This window comes from Natrix helvetica (assembly GCF_964273705.1).
Source record: "Natrix helvetica genome assembly, chromosome: 5".
NCBI classification, from domain to species: Eukaryota; Metazoa; Chordata; class Lepidosauria; order Squamata; family Natricidae; genus Natrix; species Natrix helvetica.
Window position 1 is genome coordinate 41745776 of NC_138551.1, and position 22003 is coordinate 41767778.

At 39.4% G+C, this 22003-nt stretch overlaps 1 protein-coding gene across 3 annotated transcripts in view; it reads left to right on the top strand.

Annotated features, from left to right (window-relative positions):
• Positions 1–1758: 1758 nt before the first annotated feature.
• The window catches only part of ANO7 (anoctamin 7), a 41080-nt gene continuing 20835 nt past the window's right edge, over positions 1759–22003 (top strand). For 2 of the 3 annotated variants that reach the window (XM_081954352.1, XM_081954353.1), the window contains exons 1-9: positions 1759–2184; positions 4289–4352; positions 5445–5605; positions 9433–9540; positions 12297–12436; positions 14279–14336; positions 14497–14607; positions 15731–15887; positions 18930–19020. In XM_081954352.1, coding sequence (XP_081810478.1) covers positions 1897–2184; positions 4289–4352; positions 5445–5605; positions 9433–9540; positions 12297–12436; positions 14279–14336; positions 14497–14607; positions 15731–15887; positions 18930–19020 — 1178 coding nt within the window. In that variant the 5' untranslated portion in view covers positions 1759–1896. The remainder of the gene's footprint in view (positions 2185–4288; positions 4353–5444; positions 5606–9432; positions 9541–12296; positions 12437–14278; positions 14337–14496; positions 14608–15730; positions 15888–18929; positions 19021–22003) is intronic. The other variant, XM_081954354.1, reaches the window with a different exon arrangement.

A 22003-nucleotide genomic window follows, 5' to 3' on the forward strand; every position in this document is an offset into this window, starting at 1 on the left:
CCTTCAGAAAATGTTCATAATCCATCAGGCAACCAAAGTGGGCTATCCTAATTGACCATGGCCTTTGGAGAACCATGGTACTCATAATCTTGACAAAAAGTGACCTGACCACACAAAGAACAGATATAATGTCCTCCTTCTCCAGATCATGTCATTCCTGCCCCAAAATAAAAATCCGATCTTGCATGCAATCACTCTTAAGATTTGAGGCAAGATTACCCAAGGCAAGCTTATGGTCACCTGGAGTTATGAAATTCTAGGGATCATAGACTCAACCCAAAGGCATAGAGCTTGAAAACACTGATTAATAAAGATCTGGGCAATCCAATTCCACTCAATCAATGAAGTTGAGGAGCTCCAGAAGGGCCACTGCTGGACAGGAGGGTAGCCAGTACACTAGCAGCATCTCGAGCTGACCCTGAATCCCACATCCATTTATCTCTGGGGCCGTATTACTAATAACTGCCAAGATCACATGAATTACCACAACTCCTTTCCCCAAATATTATCATTATAGATACTTCAGAACATGAAACCCAGCCTTACAGATTTCAGATAGAGTTATATCTCCTTCATTGTCTACTAATATGCATGAAGTCTGTACATTTATCTGTTTATTTAAAAAAAAACTTATCAACACTTTTTAAACTCCAGTCTGATCCAAAGAACTTGGAGTGGTATGAATAGATTAGGTATCTCCTCTATACAGAATTGTCATTTACAGAGGCAGCATCCAAGATGCCCAATGATTCAACCATTCAATCTCTTAGTTAGGGCTACTGTTTTAGAAAAAGGAACCTGCACCAATGTACAAATCTCCTTCTATAATATCAGACGGCCCTCCCCTGCCATATCTTCTCTGTCCAACATTTTAACCTAGCATGAAAAATAATACAGCATTAGCAGCAGAAAGATACCCTTTACAAGTGTATAAAATAAGAAAGCAAAAAGTAATAAAAAAGAGAGAGGAAGCTGACTATATGCTCATTATTTTCCAAGCTATGTTAATGAACTCTATGAGAATGGCCTTAAAAGAGGCCCATAAATTATAGGAAGTCCAGAATGTAACAGCCAGATCTCTTTGGGATGCTTTCCATTGGGAGCACATGCAAAGTTCACTGGCATCATATAGATTTCCATATTAAATTCAAAGTATGTACATTAACATATAACACAAAGATTGATATCATAAATCACTTAACAGTTTGGGCCTGCCTCCCCATAGCAGCAGTTTTACCCTATCCCCACCCTATGAAATGGAACTCCAATAATCTTTGAAGGAGTTTGAAAAATAACGTTTGCCTGACAATCTGACTAGATATGCCATCTTGAGCATATAGGAGTTAAGATTCTATATAAAAAAAATTATTGACATATATGTGTTTTTAAATTGGACCCTGAGATTTAAAAATCAAATCTATAATGATTTTACCTGCCATTATCCATAAGGAGGTCGTGGCATTGACTCTTTTGTCAGTGATAGCATTGGGCTATTTCCTTTGTTCCTAGTGTCCCAAACATTTTCATATAAAATGAACATTCAGTAAGCGAGTGGTTATTTTTACAATGACATCTGATTAAGATGTGAATTGAAAAGACAGTGTCTCTGCTTTTCTCACTCAACTTCTGGCCATTTATCTGCACTATATTTCCCTCCCCCAAGGGATATACAATTACAAGGAAGTTCTACTGCCTTTGTAAGTGACAGGACTGGTTAGACAGGATTAGTTTGTGAACACTGGTAGTATCCCAGTAGGAGTAGGAAATGGAAAGGGAGGCTGATCATTTTGCAGTGCACAATGCTACCACTTCTGTGAGCTATAAGGGCAAGCTCAGTTTGTTGCTTCTTACCATCCAGACACCCTAGATTTCTTCTTGTCATTGGCATGAAGAATAATGATGCAGCGAAGAAAGACCAGAGAAGATGACAGCTTGTTTACAGAAGAACATGATCTCAAAGAAGCCAATTACGGGAGCTTAAAGAAGAATCCTGAGTCAAAAATAAAGGAGTACATTTATGAAACCCTGGCCTTTGGGCCTGAGAAGGTTGCAAAGTTGTCCACTTATGAAAGCCTAGGTGGCGGCTCTGAGCACAACTCAAAGGATGCTAACCAGTCCAAGCAGAAGAACGTGGAGGGTGACAGATATTGGAGGTTATCCACGACCTCTCTTAAGGTCCCACAGGTAGGGAAATGGTACACAAACGGTAGTTCTTTAACTCTTAACTCTTTAAAAAATCTTTAAAAAGTAATGAAAGAGCAAGATCCAGTGAAATTCATGTGTGTATTTGAGTCAGACTCTATTTAGAAACTATAGGTTCTTTTTTAAAAAATTGCACGATGGAAAGGAGAGTTGTAGAAAAAAGTAGCAAAGCCAAGGATTGTTTAGATTTTGAAAAGAGATGGGGAAAAATCTTAAATGCATAACGGCTAGCAAGTCTTATGGGAAGAACTTACTGAAAATTGTTGATTGAGAAATATTTGCCAGTGTTAAAGGTAAAGGTTCCCCTCGTACATATGTGCTAGTTATTCCCAACTCTAGGGGATGGTGCTCATCTCTGTTTCAAAGCCGAAGAGCCAGCGCTGTCTGAATAAGTTCTCTGTGGTCATGTGGCCAGCATGACTAAACACCGAAGGCACATGGAGCACTATTATCTTCCCACCAAAGGTGGTCCCTATTTTTCTACTTGCATTTTTACATGCTTTCAAACTGCTAGGTTGGCAGAAGTTGCCAGTGTTAGGTTTATGCTAAAAAAAAAATAAGCAAAAGTGAAGATTAATTGTCTTATAAACCAATAGTTGTATCAAAAAACACACTAATTGCCTGTTTGAATGATTTTAAACACAACTGGCTTCAGTAAAAAGGAGAAAAAGAACGGGGTTTAATAAATTGAGCAGCAAGCTTAAGGATTCCTCTGGGATCGTTCTCCCCAATGGGAAGTATTTTAGTCATTAGGAAAGTTCATAGTTTTTTCATTTAAAGCAGCATTCTTACTTCAATATAGGCCATTAGAGTAGGGGCATATTTTAGCTGGTTAGGCAAAAAGAATTAAAGAAAAAAAAGTGTTTTCCCCCTCGTTTTTTCCTTGTCTGAAAGGGGAAGAATGAGGAGTTATTTAGTTCTCATGCAATTTATTTCATTTCAATCAGTAAGAGGCAGGATCTATTAGGCTTTTGTGATGTACCTAGGTTTATAAACATCAGCAGGATGAAACAAACTTGAATTTTGGAATGACAGTGTTCCAATATTTCATGATTTAAATATGATTCATGGTGTTGATTTTTTAAAGTCAACATGTATAAGGAGACTATAGAATTTGTGTCTCTGAACATGCACGCATACATATTCATGTATACAGTAAAAGTAACTTATTACCTATCCTTTCCTTTTACTTTAAATAGGAAAGTTAAATCAGCATAGCTATTATGTGGTGACTACTTCTGTGGCTATTGCAATGGAATAGGGTAATAGGATACTTTCACAACTTAGGGAAGAAATCCCAAAAGGCAATGGCAAAGCAATTTTTTACCATTGCCATAAAAGTTGTCATACAAAGAGCCACATTTATTAAATCATCTAAGCCTGTGATGGCGAACTTATGGCACGCGTGCCAGAGGTGGCACGCAGAGCCCTGTCTATGGGCACATCGCCGGTGTCAGCTCCACTTCTGGGTTCTGTTGTACACATGCGTGCCGGAGCCTGGAAGAGAGCAGCTGGCTGGTGCGCATGCGCACCAGATGCCAGAGCAATGGAACTCGGAAGTGCAGCTGGTCACTGTACACATGCACACTGGCCAACTGCTCTCTTCTGGATTCGCTGTACGCATGCTTCAGTTTCAGCACTCAGTGCCAAAAAGGTTAATTATCACTGATCTAAACTAATCTCAAATCAACAGAGACTTTATTTACCCCTCACTTATATTGTTTCTTGCCTCAAAATGTTAGGAAACAATTCCACTCTTTTTCACAACAGTGGTCAGAGGAAACATCTGTAGAGAAGGAGCTCAAGATTAGCTGGTTGCCCAACTCTCTGTAATATACCTGTGTAATGCCTCTGCAGAAGAAAACACTCAGGGATAGTGTAATAAATCACCCTACACCTACCACGTATTCTCACAAAGAGGATCTTGCTGCTGCAAAATGTTTTCAAACTTAAAAGAGGTCAGGAACAACCTAGTGAGCAGTAGAGTAATGATTGCAGTCTAATCTCCTTTTGCCATCAGTTCAGCTGGAATGGGAAATCTGAGCCAACCTGCTTTTCCATTGATTGTTAATATTTTTCCCCCTAGTGGAATAAGAGCTGCCTTGTAAACAGCACTCCAAACTTCTTCAGTGATGAAAAGACCAGGATAGGTAAGTGAAGAAATAGCTCATCTCAAAGCCCAAAATACCAATATTTCCTTTCAGAGGATGGCTAAGTACTTGTTTTCTTTCATGCCCCTATCCATTTATCTGAAATCAGTTGTCTTGTGTAGCTATTGGTAAAATGTCTTGGTCCTAATCTATCATTTGTTCTGTTCTTGCAGAAATGTTGATTTATGTTCAATTTGGCTAGGGGAATGTTTTAAACATTTGGTTGGAAACTGGATTTATATAGAATTATCTCTACATCTAAAAGTTTAATGAAAAGTGTAGGTACAAACAATTAGACATTGTGAAGAAATGTGAGATCTCAAATTCCATATTCTCTTTGAAAAGTCCTCTCTACCTTAGTCACTGTCAGTATTTTTCCTCCAGGCACAATATTTTTCCTTAGCCACTTTCAATATTTTTCCTCCTTTCATATACAATCACCTTCTGGATAAAAGATAATTACAGGCCTTTTCAATGGAAAACAATGTAATGAAAACGTACTGAACCTGTACATACTTCTTGTGTCCAGTTATCTCACCAAATATAAAGCATTAAGTGGCCCATAGGACTACAATAGAAACTGCTTCTCATTTTCTGGGAGCTTTTCTCTAATTAGGACTAGAAAGTTGCTCTACAGTTGGATTTGATCTCAGACTCTGAAAGTTCTAATGATAACTCTTGTATTTCAAGTGCAAGAAAGAGATTAGAAGAATCCATTTTTTAAATTTCATTCCTTCAACATTTACAGTGATAATATTCAGAGAATCATATTGCCCTAATTTATGTGGAATACAACATATTTTGGGAGCTCTATTCCTTTTCTCTTGTACTTTTCCTTAGGAATTAAATTATTGTTGCTGCAGTTTTTCTGGTGATATTTATATTGTCTGGCTGGCCAACCAAAACAGACACTTTAAAAAAAATTATGAGGATACCTAAAATCTTGAGGTTTGCTTTTGTTGAGTCCATGTAATTCTCCATTTTTACCAATGCATCTCAGATTATGAAGGTATCTGGTTACCTTTTTACTTCTTTTACTCCTGAAAAAATGGCTAATGGAATATTTCTACTGTCTTATGTGTTTTGCCACAGATTTTATCCTTGTATGGGAATCAGATGGTGAGAATCCAGAGGGCCAAAAAGAAGAGAATTATAATCCAAAATCCAAACAAAAGAGAACAATTGAAATTCACAAAGAATGGCGGGAGAAATTTCTGCATAAGCTCCAAATGAAGGGGGTCAGAATTGAAAAGGCATGCAAAAAAGTGGATTGCTGGTAACAGAGTGGTGGGTGGGTGAGAGAGAGAGCGGGAAATTGACCAAGGAGAGAAACAATCTTCACATTAATCTTTCATTGTATCATCCTCAATTTTATTGGTCTCACCTTCTTTCAGAGAAGAAACGAAAGTAAGGATTTGGGCCTGCCATACGCCATTTTAAAACCCTCTTGTTCAATATTGTGAACAGTTTTAATTCCTCACAAGGCTAAATATGAAGGGAAAACATGAATAAGGCTAGACTATCAGCAAATACAATATCCCAATCTTGCACTTTAAGTATTTTCTTACATCTACACTATTTCTGCTTTTCCTTTCCACGGTAAGCAATATTATGCAAAATTTGCTGACAAAATTTAAGGCAGAAGAAAGAATAAGAAGAATACCTTGTCTATACCATATCTTTCCATACATCTCAATCGTTGTAAACCATTCTTTGTAAATCCTTCTCTCACAGGATCCATGCCCCATTTCATATTCTGCCTTTTGTTCAACCATGTATAGTTCTTCCCCTTCCTTTTGACTTACTCACTTTTCTTTCATATACTTGTTTTGCAATTCCAGCCTCCTTCATTCTCTCTCTGTGATCAAACCACCTCAATGTATGTTTTTCATACAGGTCATTCAGATTCGAATTTAATCCATATTGATCTAGTTCCCATCCATTCTTGACCCTCTTTTCTTGTTTTACCACCTATGTCTCTGGAACAAACCTATTCCCATTGTATTTTATTTATATTTATCCGGATATAATCAATGATCATATCAGTATAGCAAAGTAGAGAGAAGCATGCCCTTAAATCTTTTACTCCTTTTTATCTCTGTTCCTCAATGTCCGACTGAAGAACAAACATCTGATCTGCCTATCTCCCAGTACATGAAAAGCCACATTACACTTACCATGTTCTGTTCCTTTTCACCTTTGATACTCTTTGAGTAGCATTCTGCTGAAAACTATCCCAAGCACATTTCACAAACTTTCTTGTAGGACTTTTGCATTAATTCTTTCTATTTTAAAAATGCATAGATGAAAAATCACAACATTGTTCGAATTGTAAGGCAAAAATGCCACCTTTACATACAAATGAAACAGGCTACACAATCGTAACCAAACTACATTTGTTTTTTTAACACTGTGTTTCCCCGAAAATAAGACAGAGTCTTATTTTCTTTTGCCCCACGAAATATGGCCTTGGGCTTATTATAGGGGAGGGCTTATTATTTTCTGGGGCAGGTGAGAAGCGAGGCGCGCCTTTTACCTTTCCAGCTCCGTCGCATTCCTCGCCATTGTGCTCAGGGAAGCGGCTGGTAAAAAAAACCTCGCAAGTTCAATCAAACTTTTTGAAATCCCGAGAAGGGGTTTTTTTTTAACCAGGGGCTTCCCTGAACATGATGGCGAGGAACGCAACGGATCTGGAAAGGTAAGAGGAGCGCCTCATGGCCCAACACCTCCCACCTCGCCCCAATGGTAAAGGCAGCCTGCCTGGCTCCCTTCCCCGCCGTCCTTTTAGCGAGGGGTGGCAGGTTGGGGGAGAGAAGCGAGGCGCACCTCTTACCTTTCCAGGTCCGTTGTGTTCCTTGCCCTTTCGCCCATTGAATCCCCTTGTAAAAAAACCTGGGTGGGCGGTGTTTTTTTGCACGAGAAGGAACAGGTGGGAGGGGGTGATTGCATTGCTGGCCTGTTGCTGTTTTTGCAGCGGGCTCTTTTTGTGTTGGAGGGAAGGGCGGGAGGTGGAAGCACTTTGCTTCACCTGCCGCTGTGTTTGCGGTGAGCCCTCTTTTTGCCCCGCAAGCTGTAACAGTAGGTGGTACAATGGAAATGGCGGGGACCAGTTGCGCATGAGCTTAAATAGTTGGAGGCGGGCTTATTTTCGGGGGAGGGCTTATTATGGCTCATGCTCTGAAAAGCCCGATTAGGCTTATTAGCAGGGCATGTCTTATTTTTGGGGAAACACGGCATTAGTCCAGTTACACCATCTATACAAGTTGCCTTTCAACTTTCCCATAGTTTTTATTACTTTCTTTTCATGTTTTTTTCTTGGACAGCAACATTTATAGAATTCATTTCAATTCCACTTTTTAACATTTAATTCTCATCCTTATACAAATCTCTAAAATATCTGTGCAGCGCTGCTTCAGTTCAGTTTCAGACCAAATAATTTTATCACCCTTATTCTTATTTTAAAATAATTTATTAAAGTTTAAAAATATAGTAATAAAAGATTAATGCAAAATAAGAGAGATATAAAAATGTAAAGAAAAGAAAAAACAGAAGTGCAATTAGAACATGTATATATAAAATAACTCCCCCCTGCAGACAAGATATAAGCAACTCCAATAATTCTCAATAATACCTTCTCTAGCATTTCAGTTAAAAAACTCTTCTTCCTACATTTTATCATTCCCGTAACTCATTCCTTAATCAAATTGGAAAAACTCATTGTTCATTTATGTCTCTTAGGAGCTACCAGAAATGTAAACACATATATTTTAACCTTAATTAAATAAATTCATTTTGTATTTCAACTTATGATTTTTTTTCTAAGAAATAAAGCAAAAGAAATCTTTCCCCAGTTATAATCAAGTCTTTAAATCATCATTATTGAGTCCGGATCAAAGAGAAATTCCTATAATAGCTTGCTGAAACTATAGCATATATATTTTCACCTTGGCCAAATAAATTCACTTTATAGGTAGTCCTTGAATTATAACCATTCTTTTAGTGACCATTCGAAGTTACAACGGCACTGAAAAAAGTGAGTTATGACAGTTTTTCACACTTATGACCATTGTTGCATCCTCATGGTCATGTGGTTAAAATTCAAATGCTCAGCAATTTATCATATTTATGATGGTTAGTGTCCCAGTGTCAATATGATTACCTTCTGCATCTTTCTGGCAAATCAATGGGGAAGCCAGAATCACTTAACAAACAGTGGAATAGCTTGCCTTCAGAAATTGTGTGTGTCCATCACTTGAGATTTTTAAGAAGAAATTGGACAACCATTTGTCTGAAATGGTATAGGGTCTCCTACTTCAGCACAGAATTGAACTGAAGACCTCCAAGGTTCCTTCCAATTCTGTTTTTCTATTATTTCATATTCTATTTTGAATGCCCTAATTACAAACATTTATCTCTTAATAATCTGGGACTGTTAATATGCTTCTGATATCAGCTATGGTATTTAAACTGGGCTGACAAAGAGAATCATTTCAATCCAACAGAGCTGTTAGCAGTGGTGGGATTCAGCCAGTTCGCACCTATTCGGGAGAACCAGTTGTTAATTTTCTAAGCAGTTCTGAGAATCGATTGTTGGAAGAAATCTCATTTTGTTTTTTTTCCACTTTACAGAGCTAATCCTGTAAAGAAGGCAGGAAAGAAACCTTTTGGTGTTGTTTCTAGCCTAATCTTTATTGCCCTGCTTACAGAAAATGACTCTCCGGTTAATCCTTATCACATTGTAACAGCTAAGGCAAAGCGCCCATCGACATGAGTGACATTGAGTTGGCCACACCCATCCAGTCACATGACCATTGAGCCCTACCTACCCAGCAGGTCATTAGGGCAGAAAACCGGTTGTTAAATTATTTGAATCCCACTACTGGCTGTTAGTAATAATTGGGGGTCAGATAGGGCTAGTAAAACTAGCACTCTGGTTCAGACAAAGTGCTGTTAAACTTATTTTGCTCATAAGTGTTTTGGAAAAGGAATATTTGCCTCTCCAGTTGAATACATTTTTCCAAGTGAGTCTAAAGTACCAAATTTTGATGTAGCTGAATGACTCTAATGGTTTCTTTTGCAGCATGCAGCCCAACATACAAAGAAGGTGGTCCACTTTATATTGTTGAATGCTCCCTGGAGTGTGCTATGTTATTATGCTGAGGACCTCAGGCTGAGAGTTCCCTTGCAGGTGAGAATGCTGTGAAACCTAATACCCATGGATCAAACTTTGCTGCCAGCTAAAATCATTTATTATAGCCTGATCTCACAAAAGAAGAGGCTGGGGTTTTTAGTTGTTTGTTAGCGATATTACATTAGACTGCAGTTGATCGGAAGGAAGTTGCTTATGTAAACATTAGTTCATTTTAAAAAGATCTATCTCCATGTGGAAACTATGAGTTGACAGAAAGGTAGTCCATATCCCTCCTCTGCAGTATCTTCCTTTTGTGAACAGGGATTTTTTTTTATTTACAATAATACAATACAATAGTAGAGTTGGAAGGGACCTTGGAGGTCTTCTAGTCCAACCCCCTGCCTAGGCAGGAAACCCTATACCGTTTCAGACAAATAGCTATCCAACATCTTCTTAAAGACTTCCAGTGTTGGGGCATTCACAACTTCTGGAGGCAAGCTGTTCCACTGATTAATTGTTCTCACTGTCAGGAAATTCCTCCTCAGTTCTAAATTGCTTCTCTCCTTGATTAGTTTCCACCCATTGCTTCTTGTTCTACCCTCAGGTGCTTTGGAGAATAGTTTGACTCCCTCTTCTTTGTGGCAACCTCTGAGATATTGGAATAATGCTATCATGTCTCCCCTAGTCCTTCTTTCTCTTAAGCTAAACATACCCAGTTCCTGCAACCGTTCTTCATATGTTTTAGTCTCCAGTCCCCTAATCATCTTTGTTGCTCTTCTCTGCACTCTTTCTAGAGTCTCCACATCTTTTTTACATCGTGGCGACCAGAACTGAATGCAGTATTCCAAGTGTGGCCTTACCAAGGCATTATAAAGTGGTATTAACACTTCACGTGATCTTGATTCTATCCCTCTGTTGATGCAGCCTAGAACTGTGTTGGCTTTTTTGGCAGCTGCTGCACACTGCTGGCTCATATTTAAATGGTTGTCCACTAGGACTCCAAGATCCCTTTCACAGTTACTACTACTGAGTATGGTATCACCTATACTGTACCTATGCATTCCGTTTTTGTTGCCTAAATGTAGAACCTTACTCTTTTCACCATTGAATTTCATTTTATTAGATAGTGCCCAATGTTCAAGTTTGTCAAGATCCTTCTGTATCTTAAGCCTATCTTCTGGAGTGTTGGCTATTCCTGCCAGCTTGGTATCATCTGCAAATTTGATGAGTTCCCCATTTATTCCCTCATCCAAATCATTGATGAAGATGTTGAAGAGTACTGGGCCTAAAACAGAGCCTTGGGGTACTCCACTGCATACTTCCCTCCATGTAGATGCAGTTCCATTGAGAACTACACGTTGAGTGCGGTTGGTCAGCCAGTTACCAATCCATCTGGTGGTGATGCTGTCTAACCCACATTCTTCTACTTTATCTAGTAGTAGGTTATGGTCTACCTTATCAAAAGCCTTACTGAAGTCCAAGTAAACTATATCAACGGCATTCCTCTGGTCCACTAATTTTGTCACATTATCAAAGAATGCAATAAGATTAGTCTGGCATGATCTGTTTTTGACAAATCATTTAAATATTTTGGTTTTATTTTGGTTTTATTTACTTTTGTAAACTGTCCAGTATCTTGGGAAACTTGGCAGGGGTAAAAGTTTCTATAAGTAAATAAATAAATAAAGGAAAAAATATGCAAACATTGTAGGAGAAGAGCTGATCTAATTTGTTACAAAAAAATAAATAAATCAAAAGTAGCCTGGCCAACACCTTTTCTAACAGATGTTGTTAAAAAGCATAAAATTTCAGGAACCGTGTTTTACAACTGCATCTGTTTTTCCCCACTTCAGAGAAGTACTCAACTAATGGAACAAAAACAGCATTCACAAGACTAAACTACCCACCCAATGAGATCAATAGACAATAGTTCCCGGCCAATTCCCAGGGGGATTTATTAGAAGACCGACCAGAAAAAGAGAAACTGAAAGCCACTGGTTGTCACCTACAGTTCACTGTTCAAGTCACACTAATGCATTATTAATAAACTACAGCCCATACTAGAAAAATGATACTGCACTTATTCAGGCATTGGATGGCAGGCCACTACTTGCATACACCCAACCTGAAGAGTTTCAAAAGCAGCAATAATAGGATAATGCCAACATGAGTACCAGACTCCAGATGTCTACCTTGCCCCCATATCTGTACCAACAAGTACATACCAGAGTTGCCTTCACATGCTTTTCCTCCATAATATCTACCATCACACACATACAACACACATTTGTGTGTGTGTGTGTGTGTGTGAATCCACATACAGTGGAATCAACAAATAATGAAAATAACTGAAAATTGGAGGAAGCAAAGCATAGAAAGAAACAAGTTTCTGCCTCTCTATCTCTTTACTTCACCTCTTCGCATCACTCTTTTAATTTTTTCCAGTGACAGTTTTATCACTAAGTATTTCTTTTGATAAAATGGGAAATGAGTGTTGTATTAGAACAAACAGCTTTTCACCAATCTCTAATGCCTATATTCTGTGATTCATGTGCTGTACTTTTCTATGTGTGAATGTAAAAATAGATTATATATTTTTAAAGATTGCAATGGAGTAAAGGGAGCCATATCAGAAACTCTCCTTTGTTTTATATGTTATGCTTTTGTTCATGAGCTTGATAATGTTGACTTCCAATATCTCTCTCCCTCTCTCTCTGTCTCTGTCTCTTTCTGTGTGTGTCTATGTCTATGTATGATGTAAACTATTGACAAAGTGACCTCTTGTTTTGAATATTTCTTTTACTGTATCCTAGGCTATGCCCATTGAACCTGAAATCAACTGGTCTCACAGGATTCTAATGAAACTGGGCATCCCTAATTTACTCTACGATGACGTTCCTGACATTCCCTTGGATAACTACACCTGTCATTTTAAAGCAAACAAGTTACCCTCGTAAGATTTTGGCATGAGTTTTCTTTCTTTGATCTTTCCTCTTTTCAAATTATACTGATTTTTCCTAGTATACAGTTATTATCTATTTCATTATAATTAGATTACAATAGAATAATAGAATAACAGAGTTGGAAGGGCCACTAACTAGTGGTCTTCTAGTTAGTCCAACCCCCTGCTTAGTCAGGAAACCCTATACCATTTCAGACAAATGGTTATACAATAGTAACATTTCCTAACTGTAATATTTGCTCTTTGCTCTTTTCTAAAAAAAAGAAAAAAAAACTCAGGCTGAGCATCAATCTAGTGATATAAAGAAAAATCAACCTGTCTTTTGCAAATATGTTTATCAGAAAAACCTGCATTTCATGCTTCATCTTTTTTCAGACCTCGGCAGCATTCTGCAAAGACTAAGGATTTTTCAGATACATCACTGCTAAAATCTCCACAATTTGTACAATAATGATTAATATTACAGTAGAGTACTTTTTAAGTAAATAATTTGGGCTGATTTCTATAATATACAGACATCTTGATTTAGCAGATTATACATACAATTCTATACAGGACTTTTTCCCTTTTCATAAAAGTATCTCTCCCTTCTTCATCCTGATTTTTATAGGTGCTCATGATCACAAACTTATTCATGGACAGATTCAGTATTTTTACTTCTCTGACTTGCTTTTAATCTAGAGAGGAGAAGGGAAAGAAAGAAAATTAACTTTTTACTGCTTGGAATTCTAGGCATCTTTGTATTTTTCCCAAGTGGCTTGTCCCTCTCAAATGCTGCTCCAGCCAGTCTGTCCTACAGATCACAGTTTTTAATCTTGCAGGGACTCCTTAGCCGAGTCCTCTTCCAAGATGCCTGTGTCCCACCAGACCATGGAGTTCAAACAGAACATTAGCAATGTGCAATGATCTTTTCCATTGTTTTAAAAAAAGTGCTTTTTACATGATTTCACCAAAGGCAGATGTGTCTGTTCTTAGGGTTTTCATTAGGCAGGAGACTTCTAAATGTCTGCATGGATGCCTACACTTTATATGGATGGAGTAAATAAATATAGTCCCTTGCCCTTGAGATCAGGTAGCAACAATAAATGTTGTAGAGAAGAAGACTCTGTGGCTTCATGCATGCCTGTCCCACCAACTTAATAGTAAGTCCCAGAACTCTGGAATGCTTTCTTGACATAATAGAGAATTATAAAAATTTCCTAGTATTCTCCCTACTGTGTATATTGGCTTCCAGAGCTCAGTGCTTTCCTAGCTGTGCCAGAAATATCCAAGCAACATCCATAGCAGCCTGGTTAGCACATTACACTAAATATGGTTTGTTTGCTTATCACTTAGCATGAGGTATGAACCTATTGCATTAAAGTTTTTTATTTTTTTGCACTAAACTGTACTGTAGAACCATGGGTTAGAGGTTTATGAAATTACCATGATTTAACCAACCAAAAACATTGTTTTTGAACCAATCCAGAGCCATGAATTTTCCTAGTTTATTTCTGTTCTCAGAAATGTGAATGTTGGAAGAAAAAATAGAGAGGAAACGGAGTATTATATTCATCAGTAAGACTAGGATCAAACTTTGTAGCAAGCAATAAGGCAATAGGTTTTGAACAAGTGCAACATGTGAAAAATTCAGCCATTTATAGTTGCACATAGCTTTATTGTTTAACAGGTGTAGTGACATTAACCCCAATTAAGACAAAAACAGGCTTCATGTTAGGTATTAATAGAACCAGTAAGTGGGTATATGGGACTAATAGCTAAGATATCACAGTCTCTCTTTTATATAGCTTCTGTTTTATGTCTGGTAATTTATCAGTGATTTTCCCTCCCCAGGTTCCGTGGAAGTGATAACCATGAGACCTTCTTCACTAGTACACAGCGGCATAGAATAGTAAGCTTGGAGTGAAACAAATGCAGGGTGACGTACTTATATGTGTAGCTAATCATAATGCTGCACGTTAATGTTAAGAAGTATAATTGAGGGCTACTGTTGCTGTTAACTGTGGAAATCAAAGTATGGCTTCCTTTAACTCTTCTTTGCTTTTCTTCAGCTGTATGAGATCCTGTCCACTGTATCATATGGTAATCCAAAGGCAGGGCAGATTGGAATAGAAAGGATGCTGAATGAGGAAGTCTTCACAGCTGCATTTCCACTACATGACGTAAGTTTGCAATAATCGGTCCCAGTCCTCTGTCATATAGGAGACAGCACTTGTATTTAAGGTAGCTTTTGAGAAGTCTGACATAAGTTAGCATCTAGTTAGTTTCCAAACTAACACAATAGTTTAAGTGTTAGTGACTTTGGACAGTTTTGTATGTTCAGTTTAATGAGACGAAGTCTGTGGGTGCTGAAGAGTAATGGCATATTTTTGGGGCTTGGCGTATCAAACATTCAGAAAATGACTTACTTTATTCTGCTGGTGTGTCATCCCCTACCTCCCAAGTAAAAGGGAAACTGGTCTGTATACCCCTCTCCCAATCTAGGCCACACTGAACAATGACACTCAGTAAAAGCCCCAAGCCTGGGCCTGAAGTAGAGACCGGGTCCTGACTTCAGCCCTAGCACTATCCTTGCCACTCAAAAAGGCTGTCTTGCACTATTCCCCAATGTGTATGAACCTTGGGGAATGGCGCAATTGCCCCAAAGCCTGCTATTCCCCAGAACCTACCTTCTGCTACTTACCTTCAGGCAGTATTCTCTTTCTATTGACAAGCCCCCTTGGCCTATCCAAGGCTGCTCTACTTCCCAAAAGGCCTTTGTTCTTGAAGAAAATTCAGAGAAACTTCTTCTACAGTCTCTGAACATTGTACAAAATCACACCTTGTTATTGCGTGATATTTGGAGGATGTGGGGGCCATTTGAGTTCTGGAAAGTCTGGAGGCAGCACAAAAGCATATTCCATTCTAGCACAGCCTTTGCAGCTTTGAAAAATCGCACAAAAGAGGCCACATGACTGGCTGTGGCAGAGAGGAGCAGCAACTTCCAAAAATTCTGCAAGGACTGGGTGTGCTTTTGAGAATAGTTGTGAGGTTTTAGTGAATGTTGTCATGTCACCCAAAACATCTTGTCATGTCACCTTTGTTTTAAAAAGTTACAAATAGAAGTTCAAAAAGTATATTGTATGTGTGTATGTGTTATATAATATCTAATTATCATAGTTTTAATAATTAATCACTGTTAGCATTATTAATTATTGCATTTTATAAGTGTACAAGTTCACGTGCAATGCAACATACACTATACAAATTTGTATTTTACGTGGATAATATCATTCTCTGCCAAAGGGCCCATACAAGATGTCATCAGAGGAAGAGCCCTCTAATCAGAGGCAGATTCTTTTCCATTATTGGGCCCGGTGGAGTAAGTGGAAGAAATATCAGCCTTTGAATCATATCCGCAGGTACTTTGGAGAGAAGATTGCTCTCTACTTTGCCTGGCTTGGTGAGTGCATATTCTTTCAATGGATCCGATTCCTGACTTCTAAAATTATGTGGATGCTCTACTTCTTTTCCCCCTGTGGATAAGGTTACAAAAAAATAGTCTTGTAAAAAACTAGTAACCTTCAGTAATAAGCAAAACATTGGGATATATCAACCCAGAGAAAATGTATGGTCTTGCAATCGTTATTTCATTTTAAGAAATCATGGGAATTAAAGTTTTTGGTAACTAAGCCCGAATGCTGAAATCCTCATTAAAGGTTAGTGTTATCTTAGAGTTATACCATCAGGTATATTTAGGATATAAAGTATATCCTCTATATCATGCCAAGATATATATTTTGCTCTTCTCCAGAGCCTGGGAGAATAACCAGCTATAAGAGCTTCATGAAACCCATCAGAGTGGACCCATCAAGATCTCTGGGGGAGATTATTTCAGAGGTCAAGTGCCATGACAGAGAAGGCATGTTTCATGGCCCTATAAGAAAGCACTACTTAAGTGATGGGACCCAGAGTGCATCTCCTGTCCATGTTTGCATTGGATGGGCAGAAAAAATGGACACAGATGGTCTCACAAATCAGACCTTATGCTATGTACGTCTTTATAGGTGATAACTGCACCTTGAATTGCATTCAGAAACCAATCAGTGCATCTCACAGAATAGTTGGATCACACAAGCAAAATCAGGCATGCCCAACATTGGTTGTTCTGCCATATTGCGGGCCAACAGTAGCTTCTAAGTTGTCTTCAGGTAAAGTGCCAAATGGAGCACATTACAGTAATCCATTTGTGAGCTGATCAGCATGAATTCCTAAAAGCTGAAAATATTGACTATGACTACCTTCTGCTTATTTCTTTTTTCTCTATGGTAATCAAATATAATCACCAAATCTAACTGTCTGTAGTTGGATCCCAGTCATATGGCTCTGAAATAGTACTTTATAGTAGTATTACTGTTGGGATAAAAAGATAAATTGATAAAAACACATGGACCCAGTTAGTACAGGTAGTTTCAACTTAAAACAGGTCATTTAGTAATAGTTCAAAATTACAACAGCACTGAAAAAAGTGAAAACCATTTTTCACCTTATGACCTTTGTGGCATCGCCATGGTCACATGATTTACATTCGGATGCTTGACAACTGACTCACATTTATGACGGTTGCAGTGTCCCAGAGTCATGTGATCCCCTTTTGTGACCTCCTGACAAACAAAATCAGTGGGGGAAGCCAAATTCACTTAACAACTGTGTTAAACTAATTGAAGAGCTGCAGTGATTCACTTAACAAAAGTGGTGAGAAAAGTCTTAAAATGGGGCAAAACTCACTTAACAAATTTGTCACTTAACAATATAAATTCTGGGTTCAATTGTGAGGATTACCTGTAGTAACAGATTGTACGCATGATATTTGTCTTATTTTTTCCTGTGCACTATTGCTGCTTTTACACTCCTGACACATTGAATGAAACCCTATTCCTATTATCCACTCAGCCTTAGGTTGACAAAGAACTATACCAGCGCAAAATTCACTGTCTCCATGTCTATTCTGACTCTTGCACCATTCTGACTTCTTGGAAATGGTGCTGTCATGATACATACACAGCATGAGATTGATTGAATTCCCCAGCTTAGCTATTCTCCTTGTGTAAATCTCTTTGCAGAAAAATATTCCCCCGTCACATCCCTGAAACAGAAATGGGGCAGGCCCATCTGTAGCCTCCTTCCTGTGCTCTTCTTCTAGACTCTATTATATTGCCACTCAATAATAAATAAAGTTAAAACAGCAACAGTTTATGATCATGAAGGTTGAAGAGACACAAGCATAATTTTTGCTTCTTTTTCTTCGTATTGGCAACAAACTCCAATTTTCAGATTGCTTTGTGCTTTCTTGGATGGAGATGTTGGTCCTGTAATTCCTTCTGTTAAATTCTTTCAGGCTATTATGCTATTCCACTATTCTGCCGTATCAGCCTTGCACTAAACCATTAAGGGCCATAGACTTGAAGCACTTACAGTATTGCTTACTGAGCCATTTAAGTGCTATTGTGCAATTTTGATAGGTCATCAGCACAATTGTGCCCTATCAGCTGTTTAGGTAGACAGTGACAGAGAAGCAGTCTGCCAAGAGGGGAGACGGTGTACCCACATCATCTGAAATGTCCAATAAACACTCCATTGATCCCATCCATTACTAGTCACTACATTTTGCTTCCGTTATAACGGGTATCATCTTGATATGCGGGAAATTATTACTTTTGTATTGGTAGAATAAGAATGACACTAGGTGAGGGATATGACAGAAAACATGTTGTCCTGGTATATTTAAACAGCATAATTTAAACAGGGTGATGATTGTGTGTAAATCTGCAGTCATGGGTATACTGCCACTTGTCTGCTGATATTACAGTGGTTTTAAAAATAAAGAAAAAGCAAGGAGTCTTAGTGAAGATTAATCCCAGACCAGTTTACCATTACTATTACTTGCTGTTTTCTGGATGATCCTAAGACACGCAATTCTGGGCTCAAAATTTGATCCAGAAATCCAAATTTGATCCTTCAATTGTTGCTCTATGGTTTTCAAGAGAACCCCTTCCTCTGGGGGCATATCTCAGTGATAGCAATTAATCAGTCGCATCCCAAGGAATATTTTCTGACCTGTTTCTTAATATTGACTAGGTTCCAGATAGGAGATTATAACACAGCAAAAACCTAATTAAACCTAATTAATATTATATATTTGTTTGATTGTTAAATTTATTTGCCACCCATCTCACCATGGTGCTATTTCTCTCTCATAGGAAACATTTGTTCTATATCGGTGCTAGGAACCAATCTGGTTGTCAGAATATTGTCCACTAACTTGCTATTAACAACCAGCCCCCAACTTTTAACATCCGGTTATTCTGTTTTTGCTGTTTTGCAAAATATCCCAAACTGGACTTAGATTTTCTGGACAGTAGGCTGATGGTTCTCAATCACAGAGAGTGGAACAGCATGAGTTGCTGACTATGAATATGCTATTGCTTCTCTTCCTTTTGTGTAGGTTTCTACACAGCATGGCTTCTTCCAGCAGCTATAGTGGGGACACTAGTCTTCATAATTGGCATTTTTATGATGTTTCATGACATTCCAACGTAAGTGGCAAACTTTCTTTTCTCTTCCTGTTTTATTCTGTTTTTAGCAGGTCTTTAGACAACTTATATAAGAGCCTTTTTCATCAACCAGCATGTCTGACTAATCACTCATCCTTTGCTTAAATTTATAAAGTTTTTTAAAATATGTTCCTCAATATTTAAATGACAGAGCTATAGATTTCTAACATTTTTATCCTGCTCTTCTACCGCAAAAATTTTCAATAGCAGATTAGAGTTAGAGAATTACAAAAAAACAAAAACGAAACAAACAAACATACCCAAAACGTAAAATAAATGAAATGCACAAGTACAGTATAGATGGTACCTTGCTCAATAGTAGTAACTGTGAAAGGGATCTTGGAGTCCTAGTGGACAACCATTTAAATATGAACCAGCAGTGTGCAGCAGCTGCCAAAAAACCCAACACAGTTCTAGGCTACATACGTAAATAGAAGGATAGAATCAAGATCATGTGAAGTGTTAATACCACTTTATAATGCCTTGGTAAGGCCACACTTGGAATACTGCATTCAGTTTTGGTCGCCACGATGTAGAAAAGATGTGGAAACTCTAGAAAGAGTGCAGAGAAGAGCAACAAAGATGATTAGGGGACTGGAGACTAAAACATATGAAGAACGGTTGCAGGAACTGGGTATGTCTAATTTAATGAAAAGAAGGGCTAGGGGAGACATGATAGCAGTGTTCTAATATCTCAGAGGTTGCCACAAAGAAGAGGTAGTCAAACTATTCTCCATGGCACCTGAGGGTGGAACAAGAAGCAATGGGTGGAAACTAATCAAGGAGAGAAGCAACTTAGAACTGAGGAGAAATTAGAACAATCAATCAGTGGAACAGCTTGCCTCCAGAAATTGTGAATGCGCCAACACTGGAAGTCTTTAAGAAGATGTTGGATAGCCATTTGTCTGAAACGGTATAGGATTTCCTGCCTAGGCAGGGGGTTGGACTAGAAGACCTCCGAGGTCCCTTCCAACTCTGCTATTGTATTGTATTGAAATGCAGAAGCAAAACTGTTAGATCTGGGCAACGAGAGAACAGACTGCGGACACGAAGTGACTTAACAGCTCTTTATTAGTAGTAGTAGTGATCCAGCTTGCTCCGTGGTCGGAGGGTTCCCCTTTTATAGGAATCGGGTACGCCTCTCGACCAATCAGAGCGATACCTGTTTCCCGCCGTAGCGGCGGACCAGAGAGGAGACTTGCCACGATATATGTTAATATCTAACACCCCTCCCCTCTTAGACGGCACATTGCGGTTTGTTACATAGTCTCTAAGGTACGTTGGTGTTTGCCTTATGCGGGTGGAACGTCGCAGTTCGGGTTGATCGGAAGTAGTTGCAGGATCAGTTTCTTTCTCTGTTTCGCGTTCGGGAGTCTGTAGGCTTTCGTTGCTTTGGGGAATCTGCTGGTTTTCGATGCATTGGCGTTGCTCTGTTTCGCGTTCGACCTCTTGTTCTGTCCTGGGCTTGCAGGTGTCGTCGTTCTCTGTGTTGGGGCTTTCTAGTGGCTGACTCTGTATTGGCAGGTAGCTCTCGCTCTCGTTTCGTAGATCTGAGTGCGCCAGGCGACCTCGTAGTTGATCGATGTGCCTTTTCCAGTTTCGCCCATCTTCCAATTCTAGCAGATACGATCGTGGACCCGTGATGCCAATGACTTTTGCCGGCATCCACAATGTTCCCCCTGCATAGTTGTGGGCGTATACCGAATCCCCTATGCTAAAACTCCGAATTTTGCTTGTGGAGTCTGGGGGTGCTGTGGCAGAGTAATTGGGGTGAAGTCAGTCCAGGTGAGACCGTAGACGGCGGCCCATGAGCATCTCAGCGGGGCTCCTACCCGTCGTTGCGCTGGGGGTAATATGCTGAATTAGGAGGTAATGGTCAATGCGTGTTTGCCAATCACCTGGACCCATCCTAGCGAGGGCCTCTTTTGCGGATCGCACCATTCTCTCCACCTGTCCGTTTGATGCCGGATGGAATGGCGCGACGAGGGCATGCTGAATTCCCTGACCTGCTAAGTACGTTTCGAATTGCATGGCCGTGAATTGGGGTCTGTTATCGGAGACCAGGAGGTCGGGCAGGCCATGAGTGGCGAAAAGTCGCCGTAGAACCTTAATGACTGCCTCTGCCGTGGTTGAAGTCATTAGGACTACTTCTAGCCATTTGGAGTATGCATCCACAACTATAAGGAAAGTCTGACCTTGGAATGGCCCTGCGAAGTCGATGTATATTCGCGACCAGGGTGCTTTAGGCTTCTCCCATTCTGTGGCGGGCGCTTCCGGGGGTGCTGGCCTCGATTCCTGGCATGGATCGCAAGTAGCCACCCATTCCTCTATCTCTTTGTCCATGTTTGGCCACCAAACGTAACTTCTTGCTAACGCCTTCATCCTAACAATTCCCGGATGCCCAACATGTAATGCATCTAACACATTTCTATGTAACGCATAAGGAATAACAACTCGATCCCCCCACAATAAACAACCTTGTAACACTGAGAGTTCATCCCGTTTTGACCAAAACATTTTGAATTCCGGGCCCACGTTTCCCTTCGGCCACCCCCTCCAAACCCAAGTTTGAACTTGCTTTATTATATTGTCTTTGGAAGAGAACCTCGCAACGTCGCAGGAAGAAACCGGTCCTGAGTCCAAACAGTCAATGAGCAGCACCGGTACTTCGGGAGTGGGGTCTGGCAAAAGGTCCGGTAGTGGGCAACGGCTGAGTGCGTCTGCGTGTCCTAGAGTGGAGCCCGGTCGATGTATCAGCTTGTATGAGTACGCGGCCAGGAAAACAGTCCACCTGGTCATGCGTGGAGAAAGGGAGACTGGAGTGGGGCGGTTTCCCGCCAAAAGTCCCAACAGCGGCTTGTGATCTGTAATCAGTTCAAAATCGCGGCCGTAGAGGTATTCGTGGAAACGTTTTACTCCAGCTACAGCAGCTAACGCTTCCCTGTCCATCTGGCTGTAATTCCTC